Below are 19,443 nucleotides of genomic sequence, written 5' to 3' on the forward strand. Positions count from 1 at the left end.
GCTTTCATATTCAAAATAGCTATTATCTAGTTTATTAATTTATTATTATTGATTTAATTATTTCATATTAGCTCGGATTAATTCGAAGGAAAAAAGAAATATCTGTGGTCTGTCAAAGGTTGAATTTACTTTTCTACTATATTTGTAACTTTGTGTGAATCACATGTAGAAATGCTCCATGAATTAAGACGAAAAAGAGAGAAAGAGAAAAGACGTTTCATTTCATCATTTCATGTAATGAAAGGTCGTTTCTATATATGTAATTAAAAAAATATGTTCCCAAAATTAATTACATGTATTAATATAAACATAGCTGGTGCTTTCCTCGCTGAACGTAGCGTAATACAGTGAGGAAATGCTGTCAGCATTAACCACAGCCACAGGGACCAAACTATGTACTTATATAAATTTGTTTTAATTTTTTATTTATCAATTTTAATTATGTATTATTATTATTACTATGTGGGTTAAGAATATTGTAAATACTGTATATTTGTGTCTTGGTAATAAATCTAAGAACTTTGATAATCATAACATACTTCTATGTATGTACTTATATGTAAGTAAAAAAATTGTAAAGCTTTAGAATTTCATGTATTGAATGGATACGGGTCTAATTATACAAAGCCCATAATTCATTATGGTAATCAATTTTCTCGTTAACGCTGTCACGTTATCTCACAAAAAGCGGAGGCATTCACCTCACTTGCGGCTGATTAAACACCATTTGAACATGTACCTCAGATTGATAGAGGGCTAGATGAATGACCGATAAAAATACATAGAGTAGAAATGTTTTGTTAACTCTAAATTATTATTTGTATGTTAATCACTACTAGTATTAAACTAGTGCTTTCTTTCACATATCATTGTTACTCATTTAAAAATATATTGCAATTATAAAAGATATTACTATTAAAACATTTAAATCACTAACAATAATTGTATAAATATTTTTACAGTTATTCTTTACACATATATTTTTTTTTAATACACTATTAAATGACATCTCTATTCGTTCTATTGACCAGTTAATTACATATTCCCATTTTTTTGGATTGCATATGTAGGGTACATAATATACTATTTGGAGCAATTAAGACACATAGAAAAATATCTCCTACAATGTAACCGTTTTGATTAAAACAAACCAAATTTTTATGGTATTTTCTATATCTTTATTATCAGGGCACTTACTTACTTAGATCCGTAAGAATTTTGACATTAAAAGAGAAGAAATGAAAACCAACACGGGGCTATAGACGAATAATATGAGAATGGTATTAAGTATACAGTTCAATCTCAGAGGAAACTGTATTTGTAGCAAATAATAATTAATTTATCAGCGTAAGACGCGTAGTGATGCAGTGATCCATAAATTGATGTTATACAAACATCATCAATTATTTATTTCATGAGAATACAAGTATTATGTCTAAAATCGGTTAGGTATTTTAATATTACATTGACAGGCCATTAAATTATAGAATTAGAGCGATAAAGTAAATACTAAAATTTTACTAACAACTACCTTTTGGGTACTAAATGCCCAAAAAGTACTGACGGCAAAAAAAACATACGGACATATTAATTCTGTTTTAGTTTTTACAAATTTTGACAGACACTCATTGTTAATACTTAGCTGGTGTGAGTAGATATTGAGCTAAGACATTTTTTCAGAGGGCAATGGACATCAGCCTCATCTGATTGTAAGCTCACCGCGCCTTAATAATGTCAGTCTGCCTTTTGATTATTAGTATGATGATTTCCTTGCGGGACTCAATGTTAGTTTAAAAGTATTTTGGAGGTATACATAGACATACATCTCATAGCAAATGACTAAGTTGATATGTACTTTAGTGCCAAAGGTCAAACACAGAACGAACTTTAAAATGTATCCTAGCATATTTATGTTTAATTATTACTGTACAGCTTAGCCTAAGTATTCTATTGATATTTTTTTGAAATATTTCCAATATTGTCAGCGACACATGACACATGTAGCTTACTCAAGTTGGGATATTTTTATTTTACAACGCCATAAAAGTACGCCACGTGAGAAATATCTCCCACTAAGATCAGTTCAGTCTACAAATTCTTTTATAACAACAAAGCAACTACGCAAGGAAACATAAGTACTGCTAATATTAATATTGCCATGGCTATTTATATTTTTTTTTTAAAAGCGAACCAATTAAAAAACACCCGCCCATTAAAAATCACACACTATTTCAAAAGTACATTATGCATTCAAATTTACAATACACTATAGTATAAAAAATGCCTTCTAACAAAATCTAAGTAGTATTAAAGCCAAATAATTTTCTATACATGATAAAAATGTTTCCTTAAACAAAACGTTTAAGGAAACATTTAACGTTTTAAGTTTGACGTAATAAAACAGTTTTTATATTCGATAGGAATTGTAATAATAATGAATTGATATAAATGATATACATATTTATTAATAATATAATAATTAAACGATTTCAATAAAAATTTACCTACAGATTTAAAAAAGGTAGACTCAAATTAAATCTACCTTCTCAGCGTAATGTGACAAAAATTAGTGCCCGCACTCGCACATTCATCGTGATTCAGTTAACGCGCAGCGTTCAATGTTTAAGAGTGTATGACTTTATAGAATTTAAAAAAAATGCAGTCGATGTCTGACAATGCGATCGACAAAATGAGCCCTGAAGATCGTTGTAATCCGGTGAAAGCAGTGAAAATTGGTTATCCGGCAATATGGTAAGTACATTCTTATTTGTAAGAGAGATTTGTATCAATATACCAAACGAACCAGGTATATTGTGTAGTATTTTATATACAATTTTGATGTATGTGGCAACAAATATAGGGCACTAAGAAAAGAAGAAAACAGACGTCACTCAGAAAAGACTTTTAAGACGAGTGAATATATGTTTTTTTCCTTGAGCGTTTCTATAAGAATATAAATTAATTACTCTTGTTTGTGAAGAATAAATCAATTAACAAAGATAAAAATGGGTTGTGATTTATAACAAGATAGAACTAATGTTTTTACTCCATTTATAATCACTATCCACATATATGGCTGGTACTTTTGGAACTTAAAAATCAAGTCCATCGAATCACCGAGCACATCCTTTCCGGGATGAACAGCTCCCTGAAACCGAGAGCCACGGGTGCGCTCTTCTTCGACATTGCGAAGGCTTTCGACAAGGTCTGGCACAACGGCTTGGTTTACAAGCTCTACCACCTTCAAGTGCCACTAAGACTCGTGCATATCGTACACGACTTCTTGTCCGACTGCTCTATGCGCTATCATGTAGAAGGGACGTTATCTTCCCCTCGACCCATCAGGGCCGGAGTCCTTCAATGCTCGGTCCTCTCGCTCCTTCTTCTCACACTGTTTACTGGCGACATCCCTAGGGCTCCCAACGTGGAGCTAGCCCTCTATGCCGATGACACCGCTCTCTATACCACTCACTAAGACAGAGATGTCATCGTGGACAGACTCCAGACCGCTCCTACGTCGTTAGGCGGTTTCAGAAATGGGGCTTCCAAATAAATCCCGAGAAAAGCGTCGCAGTTCTCTTTGCCAGGGGGAAACCCGGTGCTCTCGCTCATTCTCGGGAAAAATTCCGCCTCAAAAAAGAGGTAACCCGGGCAAGCCATCCCTTGGCAAAAGTCCGTCAAATATCTAGAAGTCACGCTCGATAGCGGCATGTCTTTCCGTAAGCATATAGCCGCCGTTCGCAAGAAGGCCTCTTTTGTCCTCTCTCGCCTCCATTTCCTCTTAAATAAAAAGAGTCACATGTCCCTTAGACACAAGGTGACACTGTACAAGGCCTGCATCCGAGCGTGCATGACAAACGCTAGCGTAGTCTTTGCGCATTGTGCCCCCTTCCATATCCACCGGCTACAGGTGTTTCGACCAGTGCGCCCTTCTACGTAAGAAACGTCGATCTCTACCACGACCTGGAGCTCCCTACCATAGCCCAATGCATGAAGTTGGCGTCTACACGCCACTTCAACAAGGCTAAACACCATCCGAACCCGTTGGTGCGTAAAAGCATCAATTACTACCCCTTCCCGACAAAAAAGGCTCATAGGAGGCCCCGACACACACAAACGGATCCGGACGATCCACTTACCGTAGCTCACAAAAAATTAAAAGCCGCCCGCGCGGCCAATAATAATAATCAAAATAGTCAGACACAGATAGAGTAAAAAACCGCCTTCACCGGGGAAGGCGAGGACCTTTACTTCGTACTTCGCTCACTCCAGTGAGCTTCCGTCCTGCCCTTCAGGCGATTGACCACCCCGCGACGGCCCAAGCCGAGGTTCGAGTCTCGCAGGAGACGCCCTTGCGCTAATCGCGGGAAAACCGCCCATTCAGGCCGAGCTACGCTCGCCAAAACAGCCCGAGCTGAGCCGTAAAGGCCCTTAAGGCCAACAGCGACATTCCTTAAAAAAAAGACACTTTAAAAATTTTATGAAATATGTGCCGGGTAAATGATCGTTCAACTATGCATGAATGCATTTTTTTATTAAATTATTTTAATTAAAGGTGAACTCCGAAGCAAAAAGTATTTTAATACTTAATCTGTTTAAAAGGTTTTAAAAACATTAAAATAACAGTAATATAAATAATAGTGAAAATGATTATAATCTTGCAATTCCTTTGTTATGTACAACCTAAAATTTTACATTAAACAACAATTTCATCAACAGTAAAACCCATTGATCAACCTATTTTTTTATAACTATTTTATTACAGTCGGGCAATCGTCCGAGCTCATCGTCGGCAACCTGCTAAAAGTTTAATTGCTATGAATACACTTTCTAAGATCTATCAATCAGAAGCTAACGAAATCCTCAAAGGTATGTATACATCTACCTGGTACATGTTTTATATAGTAGGTATTTACTAATTAATTAGCATGTTTTTACTAGAAGCCCATAAATCTCTTCATCTAATAGTTTTAAAAACTATACCATTTTATAAATAAGGAAAATTTAAATAAAAAAAGAAAATAAGCTTAACGGTTGAGTTTTTGGAATTTGGATTTATTTTTTGATTGGTATATATTTCAGGTCACAAATATTATAATTTGAGTTTTTTGAATGTGAAATTCAAATACATTAATGTTGGTTAACTGTTATTTTTTGCATATACCACAAAAAAAGGTAAACGTAGAGTAACATGAGCCTAGTTATAATATCCTTTAAATGCACAAATTATTTCTTAAATAATAATTTATCATGTTAGAAAACCAAAGAACTAATACATCCTAAAAGCTTTTCAAACAAATCTTTATTCGTTATGTACAAAAGTAAACAATTTCAGAGTGCAGCAAACTAGATCGAATGTTGATACGAAAAAATAATCCAGAAGCTGAAACTGAGAGTAATTCGACGGTGTCAATCGAAAAAATTATGTCTGGGATAAAATCGGCTCGAAAAGAATCTAATGTTAGTGAAGAATCGACTTCAGAGGGTACACTCACAAAAAACACACACGAAATGCATCATAAAAATTCATAGAGCAAAACGCAACTAAATCTAGTTTTGTTTTAGAATTGCTGTCATGGAGCCGAGGTAATACGGAGGAAAATAAATCATCACATAAGACACTGCAACCCATCATAGAATCTACTGATGGTGACATATATGAAGAAACACCGTCAATGGAAGGTAGTTTTGAAACAAATCCTTTGATTGAAAATTCTAGAAACGAAACCACTTCGAGAAGAGACAGTTGATAGGTGATTTTTGAAAAGACAAAGAATTTTGTTTTTACAGCCACAAGCTATTTACAAAAAAAAACTAACACATATACACGTGTCCAATAGTATATATTGTAGATGTTCGATTGGACATTCACAAATCTCTATATACATATATAAAACTCTCGTGTCACATGTTCATTCCCATACTCCTCCGAAACGGCTCAATCGATTCTTATGAAATTTTTATGCAAATTCAGTAAGTCTGAGAATCCGCTACTATCTATCTTTCAAACCCCTAAGGGGTGTCCACCCCAAAATAAATGTATTAACTTTTTAGACAATTTTTTTTTTACTTTTTTATGATACATCATACAAAAATACATACAACCCCTATTTTTAATTATTGATACTTATTTTTATTGAACTAAAATAATTTTCCTTGAAATAAAATACATGGCAGATAATAATATATATGTATACATGGCAATACAACATTTGCCGGGTCAGCCAGTATACTATAATAATTCTCGTTGCACAGATTTTGTAAGCTCCTCTGGAACTACTTGACCGGTTCTATAATAAAAATCGTGTATATTCGATAGGTCAGGAATTCTCTAAATTACAAGTGTCCAAGGCCCACGCAATTTTTTTTATTGATTATCAATTATTTTTGATTTATTGCGAAATTTATTAAAAATACATGTTATTTACATTCTTCTACCACCAAACCCTACATTTAATAGCGATATTAGTACTGTTATAATCGGGCCAGCTAATTTTATATAAGTTATTTATCGAACAAATAATATTACATATTAATTTTGTCTTCACCTCATCACATATTTTTCGTTTGTGACTTTTAGATCCTTCAAAGTTGAATGATGCGACAATCGATGACGAAGAATTGTCTACTGAAAAAAACCCTGGTAACAATATTGACGCTGGTAAGGAAAACAGTCTACTGCTTCTGAAACTAATTAGGTTTAGTAAGGTATTGATAAAAGTCAATACGAAAATGTCAGTCTTTGACAGTAACGCATAGATTCTTCATATAATATCTATAGTAAACTACACAAACTTTTTATTTGTGCGATATACCAACGTTTTTGCTTTCGTTTATGGACATTATTATTACTTATCTATTACATAAACTTATTGGTATTGTATATCCCTCGTACTTCGTGCAGTTCTTTCCAACAATAATTAGTATAAAATATATAGGGATAATTAATTAGTAAGAGTAGGTACAACATTAAAGTTTGTTTTCTGAACTGAGACTTTTAAGTAGGTATGTTCCGTATATCAACAACGACTTGGATTATCGCTGCCGATCTTACGCATTTCAGAAATTCAAAACAGTTTTCAGTTATTAATTATGTTCTTTTAAACAATATTAATTAATGTCATAATGATATATCAGTATATAAAGAGCATTAAGATCAAAGGTCGATCTAGGAAACTCTTCTTTATTTAGCTACAAAGTTGTTATTCAGCGACAAATAAGAATATATTTAATTACAGCCGAATCTGAAATGATAACTTCAACTCGACGCAATTCTTCAAAACAGAAGACGACAAATTCAAATGGTAAGAATTTTTAAAATGATTTCAACATACACTAAAAGTTAACGCTACGATGTATCCTCGCCAACGAACCACCTCCACTTCAAGCTCCCTCAAAACTAAAAATAGGTATGATTTTTATAATGTATTAATGTTTAGAGTGCAATTTGAAAATTAATTTAAGTATATACAGATAGGTGACATCGTTTCGTGAAAACATATCTATCATTCAAGAGATATCCACATATGTACCTATCTATAAATTTAATTACAATTACAATTTAAATACATCATACAAAAATACATACAACACCTATTTTTTATTATTGATAGTTATTTTTATTGCACTAAAAAAAATACATGGCAAATAATATATATACATGGCAATACAACGTATGCCCGGTCAGCCAGTATACTATAATAATTCTCGTTGCACAGATTTTGTAAGCTTCTCTGGGTCTACTCGACTGGTTTTATAATAAAAATCGTGTATATTCGGTAGGTCAGGAATTCTCTAAATATTAAGGGTCCAAGGCCCACGCAATTTTTTTGATTAATTGAGAAATTTATTAAAAATAAGTAGGTACATGTTATTTACATTCTCCTACCACCAAACCCTACTTTTAATAGCGATATTAGTACTGTTATAATCGGGCCAGATAATTTTATACCTATAAGTTATTTATCGAACAAATAATATTACATATTAATGAAATTTTGTCTTCACCTCATCACATATTTTTCGTTTGTGACTTTTAGATCCTTCAAAGTTGAACGATGCGACAATCGATGATGAAGAATTGTTTACTGAAAAAAACCCTGGTAACAATATTGACGCTGGTAAGGAAAACAGTCTACTGCTTCTGAAACTAATTAGGTTCAGTAATGTATTGATAAAAGTTAGAGTGCAATTTGAAAATTAATTTAAGTATATACAGATAGGTGACATCGTTTCGTGAAAACATATCTATCATTCAAACCCCTAAGAGATATCCACATATGTATCTATAAATTTAATTACAATTACAATTTAAATACATCATACAAAAATACATACAACACCTATTTTTTATTATTGATAGTTATTTTTATTGCACTAAAAAAAATACATGGCAAATAATATATATACATGGCAATACAACGTATGCCCGGTCAGCCAGTATACTATAATAATTCTCGTTGCACAGATTTTGTAAGCTTCTCTGGGTCTACTCGACTGGTTTTATAATAAAAATCGTGTATATTCGGTAGGTCAGGAATTCTCTAAATATTAAGGGTCCAAGGCCCACGCAATTTTTTTGATTAATTGAGAAATTTATTAAAAATAAGTAGGTACATGTTATTTACATTCTCCTACCACCGAACCCTACTTTTAATAGCGATATTAGTACTGTTATAATCGGGCCAGCTAATTTTATATAAGTTATTTATCAAACAAATAATATTACATATTAATAAAATTTTGTCTTCACCTCATCACATATTTTTCGTTTGTGACTTTTAGATCCTTCAAAGTTGAACGATGCGACAATCGATGATGAAGAATTTTCTACTGAAACAAACCCTGGTAACAATATTGACGCTGGTAAGGAAATCAGTCTTCTGCTTCTGAAACTAATTAGGTTTAGTAAGGTATTGATAAAAGTCAATACGAAAATGTCAGTCTTTGACAGTAACGCATAGATTCTTCATATAATATCTATAGTAAACTACACGAATTTTATTTGTGCGATATACGTTCTTGCTTTCGTTTATGGTATAACTTATCTATTACATAAACTTATTGATATTGTATTTCCCTCGTACTCCGTGTAGTTCTTTCCAACAATAATTAGTATAAAATATATAGCGATAATTAATTAGTAAGAGTAGGTACAACATTAAAGTTTATATTCTGAATTGAGACTTTTAAGTAAGTATGTTCCGTATATCAACAACGAATTGGATTATCCTTAATTATCGCTGCCGATCTTTCAAACATTTCAAAAATTCAAAAAATAGTTTTCACTTATTCATTATGTTCTTTTTAATAATATTATTTAATGTCATAATGATATATTACTATATAAAGGGCATTAAGATCAAGGAAACTCTTCTTTATTTAGCTACAAAGTTGTTACTCAGCGATAAATAATAATAAACAAGTCTTATAAGAATATTTTTAATTACAGCCGGATCTGAAATGATAACTTCAACTCGACGCAATTCTTCAAAACAGAAGACAACAAATTCAAATGGTAAGAATTTTTAAAATGATACTATATTCTGTTTTCTTTTAAAAATAGGATTTTGCCGCCAACGTCGTTGTCTCTTTTTTTCCTTTTTATCAGTAATATAATAGCTAATGATGCAGCAAAATTAAAAGCACTAGAGTCGTCCGACATCTTCGAAAGTACTGAGTCAGTATACGGAATTGTAAGCGCGAGAACTGAGTGCGCGCAGATCGCGCACCTCTTACGAGCCTTGCATGGAGATGCGCTAAAGAGGCACACCAAACCGTTGCCGTGACTGCACGCGAGCTGCACACTCGCGGCGCATTTGCCAGATTTGGACGCACCCTTATATTGTTAATTCCTATAATAATTATAATTCCAGAATCAATATCAACTACAAAAGGCATAGCTGGAACCCCTTCAAAAGTAACTAAGACATCAAAACTAAAAATAAGTATGATTTTTATAATGTATTAATGTTTAGAGTGCAATTTGAAAATTAATTTAAGTATGTACAGATAGGCGACATCGTTTCGTGAAAATATACATAAATCTATGGTTCAAACCCCTAACCCCTAATTTAATTACAATTTAAATACATCATACAAAAATACATACAACCCCTATTTTTAATTATTGATACTTATATTTTTTAAACTAAAATAATTGTCCTTGAAATAAAATACATGGCAGATAATAATATATATACATGGCAATACAACAGTTGCAGGGTCAGCCAGTATAGTATAATAATTCTCGTTGCACAGATTTTGTAAGCTCCTCTGGAACTACTTGACCGGTTTTATAATAAAAATCGTGTATATTCGATAGGTCAGGAATTCTCTAAACAGCTAGTTTCCAAGGCCCACGCAATTTTTTTTTTATTGATTATTAATTATTTTCGATTTATTGCGAAATTTATTAAAAATACATGTTATTTACATTCTTCTACCACCAAACCCTAATTTTAATAGCGATATTAGTGCTGTTATAATCGGGCCAGCTAATTTTATATAATTTATTTATCGAACAAATAATATTACATATTAATTTTGTCTTCCCCTCATCACATATTTTTCGTTTGTGACTTTTAGATCCTTCAAAGTTGAACGATGCGACAATCGATGATGAAGAATTGTCTACTGAAAAAAACCCTGGTAACAATATTGACGCTGGTAAGGAAATCAGTCTACTGCTTCTGAAACTAATTAGGTTTAGTAATGTATTGATAAAAGTCAATACGAAAATGTCAGTCTTAGACAGTAACGCATAGATTCTTCATATAATATCTATAGTAAACTACACGATCTTTATTTGTGCGATATACGTTTTTGCTTTCGTTTATGGTATTACTAATCTATTACATAAACTTATTGATATTGTATATCCCTCGTACTCCGTGTAGTTCTTTCCAGCAATAATTACTATAAAATATATAGGGATAATAATTAATTAGTAAGAGTACAACATTAAAGTTTATATTCTGAATTGAGACTTTGAAGAAGGTATGTTCCGTATATCAACAACGAATCGGATTATCCTTAATTATCGCTGCCGATCTTACGCATTTCAGAAATTCAAAACAGTTTTCAGTTATTAATTATGTTCTTTTAAATAATATTAATTACTGTCATAATGATATATCACTATATAAGGGCATTAAGATCAAAGGTCGATCTAAGAAACTATTCTTTATTTAGCTACAAAGTTGTTATTCAGCGACAAATAAGAATATATTTAATTACAGCGGAATCTGAAATGATAACTTCAACTCGACGCAATTCTTCAAAACAGAAGACGACAAATTCAAATGGTAAGAATTTTGAAGTTATACTTCTTTAGGCGCGTTATGAAAATTTGATGAGAGTGAAATTTTACGATGCGCGCGCACCTATGACACAAAATTCGGAGTGTGATTATAGCGTGCGCAATCTACAAAAGAAATAGAATATAAGCTAACTTCACGCATATTCTATTTCTTAGCTTAGCAGCTTAACAAGAATTTTGAATATCCATGACAATTGACATCTGACATTGACATTTACCTTTTAAACAAATATAGGAGTTTGAATTATTGTTTAAAATAAAAGATTATCTATGTATCTAGTTATTTTCATTATACAAGTGCGAATTTTATATGTGCGTCTGAATTATAATCAGAAGTGATTTAAATTTAATATCTAAATCAAAACTAATTAATATGATAAAATATTTGTGAAAAAACTGTGCCAACCTTCCTGAGTGCTTCAATACAATTGAGGTTAACTATCCGTAGGTATTATCGAGTATTATTGTTGATTAAAACTGAAACATGAACCATTATTCATTGCTTATGTTTATTGCGTTTGTTACAGCAACGTTTTAGAAATATTCTATATATCAATAATTGAGAACAAAGATTTAAGCACGAATACTAATAAGGAGAAAATGAAGGCTTGGAGCGATATAACAGAGAAGTAAACATTTTAATAAGTACCTGCATCTCAAAAAAATGACCACATTATTTAATCAAAACATGTAATTTTTCAGATTTAATCTAGCAAATATAAGGACAAGAGACAAAAAACAATTGATGAATCAGTGGAAGTGCACTAAATTGAATACAAAAAAAGAGTTGTCATCTTATCGCCGTGAAACATCTAAAACTGGAGGTGGAACAAAGCCACCATCACCTTCTCGAGACACAATGGATATGGCAGAGATGATACCGCAACGGTTTGAAGTAGATTTCAATGAATTTGATTGTGATGGTGTCGAGGTAGGAATGTTAATTATAAATATGATGTATGGTGATGTTCAAGGTTCAACCTTTCAAGCATAGGCATATGCTCACAACAGTACTTTATTCCCCTACAGGTAGTTAGAGATATTGTAATACCTCAAAACATCCATGTTGCACTTGTAGTACCGAAACTCTGTCCAGCCAGAAGTGAGCCCATTCCCACTTATAATGGACAGTGGGTATAATACACCTTAATACCTGAGTGCGAACCACTCACCATGATACTTAAATTAATAGATGTTATTTATATATTTCAGGATATTACAAATAAAATCATTTTGGAAACAATTGATATCCCAAAAGCAAATAAAGCCAACAATGACAAGGTAATAAATCAGTTTTGACATAACTTGAATACTAAAAAAGCCAAACAAAGGTGTGCACAACAGTGACAACATAACTTAACAATTTCATTATTTTGTAGGATTAAAGAAAGGTTAAAGAAAATCATGTCTAACTGAACAACAAGAATCCCCAAACAACTCCAAAGAAACCTACAAGGAAGACACCGGTATTATATTTAAATTATCTCTATCTCTAAATAGAATAAAAGAAAGTTGCTATCCAGGTCTGTAGCATGTGCTACAAATTATATTATTAACACATTTATATAATTATATTAATATAAATGTGTTAAAAAATTTATAATATGAATTATAAAAAAAATTAAGTTTTGCATGGACAGAGCTTAAATTAATATTCTCTTATTTGTTGCAGAAAGCAAGTAGTAGTTTTAGTTTTGGAGAAGCCTCGTAGATGCACAACCAAGTAATGATTAATTTAAAATTACAAACCGAAATTCTGATGAAGACAGTCACTTAAAAATAAATAGTGTAATGAAATAAAAATGTTTTAAAGATAAATAGTGTTTTATTTGTTTAATGTAAGAGAATAATAATAAATATTTATTTAATTAATTTTTCAAATGTAAACTGAACTTTATTGACTTTAATGACTCCTTTTCCAGTCTTTGATTATTTAATTGTAATTAATTATTTGCATGCAATCAAAAACTATTTTTAATAATGCCAAAGAAGTATAACTTCTTACGCGCGTACATAAGTACACGCACCCTTTTTTTAAAATGATTTCAACATACACTAAAAGTTAACGCTACGATATATCCTCGCCAACGAACCACCTCCACTTCAAGCTCCCTCAAAACTAAAAATAGATATGATTTTTATAATGTATTAATGTTTAGAGTGCAATTTGAAAATTAATTTAAGTATATACAGATAGGTGACATCGTTTCGTGAAAACATATCTATCATTCAAACCCCTAAGAGATATCCACATATGTATCTATAAATTTAATTACAATTACAATTTAAATACATCATACAAAAATACATACAACACCTATTTTTTATTATTGATAGTTATTTTTATTGCACTAAAAAAAATACATGGCAAATAATATATATACATGGCAATACAACGTATGCCCGGTCAGCCAGTATACTATAATAATTCTCGTTGCACAGATTTTGTAAGCTTCTCTGGGTCTACTCGACTGGTTTTATAATAAAAATCGTGTATATTCGGTAGGTCAGGAATTCTCTAAATATTAAGGGTCCAAGGCCCACGCAATTTTTTTGATTAATTGAGAAATTTATTAAAAATAAGTAGGTACATGTTATTTACATTCTCCTACCACCAAACCCTACTTTTAATAGCGATATTAGTACTGTTATAATCGGGCCAGATAATTTTATACCTATAAGTTATTTATCGAACAAATAATATTACATATTAATGAAATTTTGTCTTCACCTCATCACATATTTTTCGTTTGTGACTTTTAGATCCTTCAAAGTTGAACGATGCGACAATCGATGATGAAGAATTGTTTACTGAAAAAAACCCTGGTAACAATATTGACGCTGGTAAGGAAAACAGTCTACTGCTTCTGAAACTAATTAGGTGCAGTAATGTATTGATAAAAGTTAGAGTGCAATTTGAAAATTAATTTAAGTATATACAGATAGGTGACATCGTTTCGTGAAAACATATCTATCATTCAAACCCCTAAGAGATATTCACATATGTATCTATAAATTTAATTACAATTACAATTTAAATACATCATACAAAAATACATACAACACCTATTTTTTATTATTGATAGTTATTTTTATTGCACTAAAAAAAATACATGGCAAATAATATATATACATGGCAATACAACGTATGCCCGGTCAGCCAGTATACTATAATAATTCTCGTTGCACAGATTTTGTAAGCTTCTCTGGGTCTACTCGACTGGTTTTATAATAAAAATCGTGTATATTCGGTAGGTCAGGAATTCTCTAAATATTAAGGGTCCAAGGCCCACGCAATTTTTTTGATTAATTGAGAAATTTATTAAAAATAAGTAGGTACATGTTATTTACATTCTCCTACCACCAAACCCTACTTTTAATAGCGATATTAGTACTGTTATAATCGGGCCAGATAATTTTATACCTATAAGTTATTTATCGAACAAATAATATTACATATTAATGAAATTTTGTCTTCACCTCATCACATATTTTTCGTTTGTGACTTTTAGATCCTTCAAAGTTGAACGATGCGACAATCGATGATGAAGAATTGTTTACTGAAAAAAACCCTGGTAACAATATTGACGCTGGTAAGGAAAACAGTCTACTGCTTCTGAAACTAATTAGGTTCAGTAATGTATTGATAAAAGTCAATACAAAAATATCAGTCTTTGACAGTAACGCTAGAATAGTAGAATCTATTTCTTCATATAATATCTATAGTAAACTACACGAACTTTTTATTTGTGCGATATACGTTCTTGCTTTCGTTTATGGTATAACTAATCTATTACATAAACTTATTGGTATTGTATATCCCTCGTACTCCGTGTAGTTCTTTCGAGAAATAATTTGTATAAAATATATAGGGATAATTAATTAGTAAGAGTACAACATTAAAGTTTATATTCTGAATTGAGACTTTTAAGTTTGTATGTTCCGTAGGTATATCAACAACGAATCGGATTATCCTTAATTATCGCTGCCGATCTTTCAAACATTTCAAAAATTTAACAAATAGTTTTCACTAATTAATTATGTTCTTTTAAATAATATTAATTAATTCAATAATGATATATCACTATGTAAAGGGCATTACGATCAAAGGTCGATAAAGGAAACTGTTCTTTATGTAGCTACAAAGTTGTTATTCAGCGACAAATAAGAATATATTAAATTACAGCCGAATCTGAAATGATAACTTCAACTCGACGCAATTCTTCAAAACAGAAGCCAACAAATTCAAATGGTAAGAATTTTTAAAATGATTTCAACATACGCTAAAGGTTAACGCTACGATTTATCCTTGCCAACGAACCACCTCCACTTGTCAAGCTACTAGAAGTTACACTCGCATGTGGCCGAACTAGACTTATACGTGACGAATACGCGCTGGAAGTATGAAAACTTATGTTAGATCTTATATATAGCCGTTAGGACGGTGGCTTATTTACGGTTGGTTTTGTTTTGTTTTATATATCACTATGGTAGTTCTGTATGTTTGATTAATAGATGTTTTACATATTTTTTAACTGGTCAGATAAATTATGATTATTGTCAATATTTTATTCGGACATGATTCACATAAATGCTATTGGTTAAAGGAAACCAAAACAAAAAAAAGGGTGCGTGTACTTATGTACGCGCGTAAGAAGATATACTTCTTTGGCCTTCTTTATTTTTTTAAAATATAATTAATTAATAATATTTAACGTAAACAATTTAATAATATTTAATATTTAGTATATTATTCAATTAATAATAATAATTATTATTATTTTATTATATTAGTCATATAATTTATGCATTATATTTATTCATAACCCTTTAACTAAGTAACAATAGGTCTTTGTGAAAAAACATTGCTAAATTTCTTTGAAAAAATAATTAAAACTCCTTTATTTGTTTAAAAGGTAAATGTCATTATGGTCATTCAAAATTCTTTGCTAACTTCACGCATATTCTATTTCTTTTTACTTGTAAATCGTCTTATTCCCATCTCGCTCGCGCACGCTATAATCACACTGACAACTGACTTTGTGTCACGGTGCGCGCGCAATCGTAAAATTTCACTCTCATAAATTTTTCACAACGCGCCTAAAGAAGTATAACTTCAAAATGGATTTTTATTCTACCAAAATACACCTTCTAATTTTTTTCAGTATGATTTATCTCTTCCGGACAACCCTAGTAAGGAGAAATAAAGAAATACTATATATACATAATATACTATGATATATATTGTTTCTGAGAATAATGTTTCGGTGCGCGTTTCTCACCACAGAACGTATATACTTTAAGTAATATTTACATAGATTTGTATTAAAGAGCAGATTTGAAGTGCGATGGAGTCATGGAGGTGCAGTATCTGCACTCTACCTAGTAATTAAATGTCCGCGATACGGAATCAGTATTAGTATTATATAATACCTAACTGAGAAAAATCTCAGCTCACTCTTAGCAGACAAATAGTCCCAATCGCATTTCAAAGCTGGGGTATAAGGTTAAATTAAAATAAAAAAATTAACTCAGAATTGTTGCTTTTCATAATCGGTGATTAATTTTTTATAAATCAATAGAAACGTTGAAAGAAGATTTATCAGGGTCAAGGAAGAGAACAAGAACATCTTCGCGTGCAATTGGCACACAGACGGAAGAAGACACACAAGTAAGTATTCTAGTTAATCTTAACAACTATGAAAGCATGACAAGATAGCTTATCGCTGTTTAATAAATCTTATCACAAAGCAACTAAATACGTCATTACAATTCAAAGTAATAAATAGTATTGAACAATCTTGATACTGGTAATATTTTTTAATGTTAAAGAAATATTGAGGTGTTTTCGTAGATTCGTAGCTACGTGCATTCAGTGCTTTTAATATAAATATAGCCTGTTACTCAGGAATTGTAGTGAAATAATTTTTAAATATGTCCATTAGGTTTTTAAGTTTAACCGTTACCAAATACAAATCTTTTAAAATTTTAGTATAGATAACCAGTTTCTCTTAAAGAGTCTTAGTCTGCATCTTTTATCATTATTTTTATATACTTTTTTGAAGTTATACTTCTTTAGGCGCGTTATGAAAAATTGATGAGAGTGAAATTTTACGATGCGCGCGCACCGTGACACAAAATTATCAGAATGAAGTTGCCCACTAACGAATTCTTTTTAAACCAGCCAGCAATGACCATAATGACCTTTGTAGTACCTTTTAAACAAACAAAGGAGTTTTAATTATTTTTTCAAAGAAATTTAGCAATGCTTTTTCACAAAGACCTATTGTTACTTAGTTAAAGGGTTATGAAACATACCTGGTTATTAAATTGAATGACTAATATAATAATAGTTATTATTATTAGTATTAATTAATAATTGAATAATATACTAAATATTATTAAATTATTAACGTTAAATATTTATTATTAATTATTTAATATTTAAAAAAAATAAAGAAAGCCAAAGAAGTATAACTTCTTACGCGCGTACATAAGTACACGCACCCTTTTTTTTTGACGAGCAGTATTGGCCTAGTGGCTTCAGTGCTACTGTCATACCTGAAAACGTAGGTTTGGTTTTTGTCGGCACCAATGGACTTTCTTTCTATGTGCGGATTTAACATTCGCTCGAACGGAAGGAGAACATCGTGAGGAAACCGGCTTCACTTAGATCCAAAAGTAGACGGCGTGCGTCAGGCACAGAAGGCTGATCACCTACCTGCCTATTAGATTAACAAATGATCAAGAAACAGATACAGAGATCTGAGGTCCAGACCTAAAAAAGGTTGTAGCGCCACTGATCTATTTATTTTATTGATTTGGCTTTAGGCGTGCCAGTTTCCGTTTAATTTATATCTAACGAGTATTTTGCGCACATAAATAGAACAATTCATTGTTTCGAACTTACAAGCAAGGGTTTGGGAGTCGCATGCTTAGCCACTATGGCGACACTACTTTTCTGACTGCGTGTTAAACTTTATCTTTATTTTGCAGCCTTCGTCAAGTCGCCAGCGCATACAAAAGCCTCTACTACCTTCTCTTCCATTTGGGCAACTTGTTGTCATTGATGAGAATGGAACTCCATGTAAACTTGTCACTATGTCAATAAACCCAAAATACTTTACTAATTTTAATAAATAGTTATTATGATAATTTTAATTGTTTCTAAATCTCGGTGACTATGACAACTGACATCTGTGGTATCTTTGTTATCGGCCATTGACTAACTGATTTTGGCATTTGATTAAGATTCACCGTGAATTTTACTACTAAATACGTATACGTAATTCTTTGACATTAAATTGGGTTAGTGTCTGGCTTGCATCTTCTGTATAGCAGAATTTATATTCAAATTATTTAAAAATAATCTAATAAAAATTCAGGAAATAGAGCTCAAAATTTTATATCTCGTCAGCTACAGCTTTAAGCCACTGTAAAATTTGATTACGATAGCAGTAATTTTATTAAATTAAATACGTCGATAGTTTTGTTTTTGATTTTATACGTCAATTACAAGTACAAGAATAAACAAAAAATGTTCCATGTGGGTTTCGTTTTTACACTATGGATATGCCTTTTGTCAACAGTTATTTTTTAGAGTGTACCTGTACACTCTGTAACATAGATACAGGCAGACTAGGTATAGTGATAATGTGTATTAAAATTGATTGTTATAATTAAATATGTATATATAAAAATTAACTGTTTCATTCTCCATTCTAACGTTTTTAAAACGTAAACCAAATATCAAAAATTTCAGTTTAGAAAGAGGTAACCCTAGGAAACGATAGCACCATTTTGCAAGAAGAATGCCCGCTCTAATTATTATTAATATTCCACTTACTATTGTACTAATATTTGGAAATTATGAATTTGCTGCAGAAGGGAAAATTTGCTGTGGGAGCTTCAAGCCAAGTGTGCTTAACAGTAACTAAGGTTTGCCCGGAACGTTCAAGAGATACTACAAAATGAAAATACATTTTTGGTATATTTCATGATAGCAATTTATTACGTAAATCTGGACCAACCTTATACAAATACTAGGTTGCATTAATTAAAATTGTTTTATGATGACGTCTAGCACTCATGGACCATCGGTACCAAATAATTTACTAAACATA

General features: G+C 31.5%; 1 protein-coding gene across 17 annotated transcripts; it reads left to right on the plus strand.

The window, feature by feature from the left end:
* Nucleotides 1-2,517: 2,517 nt before the first annotated feature.
* On the plus strand, nt 2,518-19,203 carry LOC125063019 (caveolae-associated protein 4-like). Of its 17 annotated transcripts, none has more exons than XM_047669210.1 (15): nt 2,522-2,751; nt 4,766-4,869; nt 5,336-5,485; nt 5,566-5,682; nt 6,581-6,661; nt 7,239-7,304; nt 8,040-8,120; nt 9,452-9,517; nt 9,876-9,947; nt 10,588-10,668; nt 11,241-11,306; nt 14,084-14,164; nt 15,507-15,572; nt 16,903-16,991; nt 18,317-19,196. In XM_047669210.1, exons 1-15 carry the CDS (start codon nt 2,657-2,659, stop codon nt 18,461-18,463), a joined length of 1,362 nt encoding a protein of 453 aa, XP_047525166.1. In that variant the 5' UTR covers nt 2,522-2,656; the 3' UTR covers nt 18,464-19,196. The 17 variants fall into 17 exon arrangements, with proteins under 17 accessions (XP_047525171.1, XP_047525181.1, XP_047525169.1 ...); XM_047669211.1 differs by lacking the exon at nt 8,040-8,120 and adding an exon at nt 8,785-8,865 and having other exon boundaries at nt 2,525-2,751; nt 16,927-16,991; nt 18,317-19,192; XM_047669209.1 differs by lacking the exon at nt 8,040-8,120 and adding an exon at nt 8,785-8,865 and having other exon boundaries at nt 2,527-2,751; nt 18,317-19,189.
* Nucleotides 19,204-19,443: the final 240 nt, after the last annotated feature.

Source organism: Pieris napi, chromosome 2 (assembly GCF_905475465.1).
Source record: "Pieris napi chromosome 2, ilPieNapi1.2, whole genome shotgun sequence".
NCBI lineage: Eukaryota > Metazoa > Arthropoda > Insecta > Lepidoptera > Pieridae > Pieris > Pieris napi.

What these genes read in the sequence shown, in the direction of transcription:
- LOC125063019 (XM_047669210.1), top strand. Translation starts at nt 2,657, where the DNA reads ATGCAGTCGATGTCTGACAATGCGATCGACAAAATGAGCCCTGAAGAT. An exon ending in GAAGACGACAAATTCAAATG is followed by an intron (nt 7,305 to 8,039) that starts GTAAGAATTTTT and finishes TGTGACTTTTAG; the next exon opens with ATCCTTCAAAGTTGAACGAT. An exon ending in AGACGGAAGAAGACACACAA is followed by an intron (nt 16,992 to 18,316) that starts GTAAGTATTCTA and finishes TTTATTTTGCAG; the next exon opens with CCTTCGTCAAGTCGCCAGCG.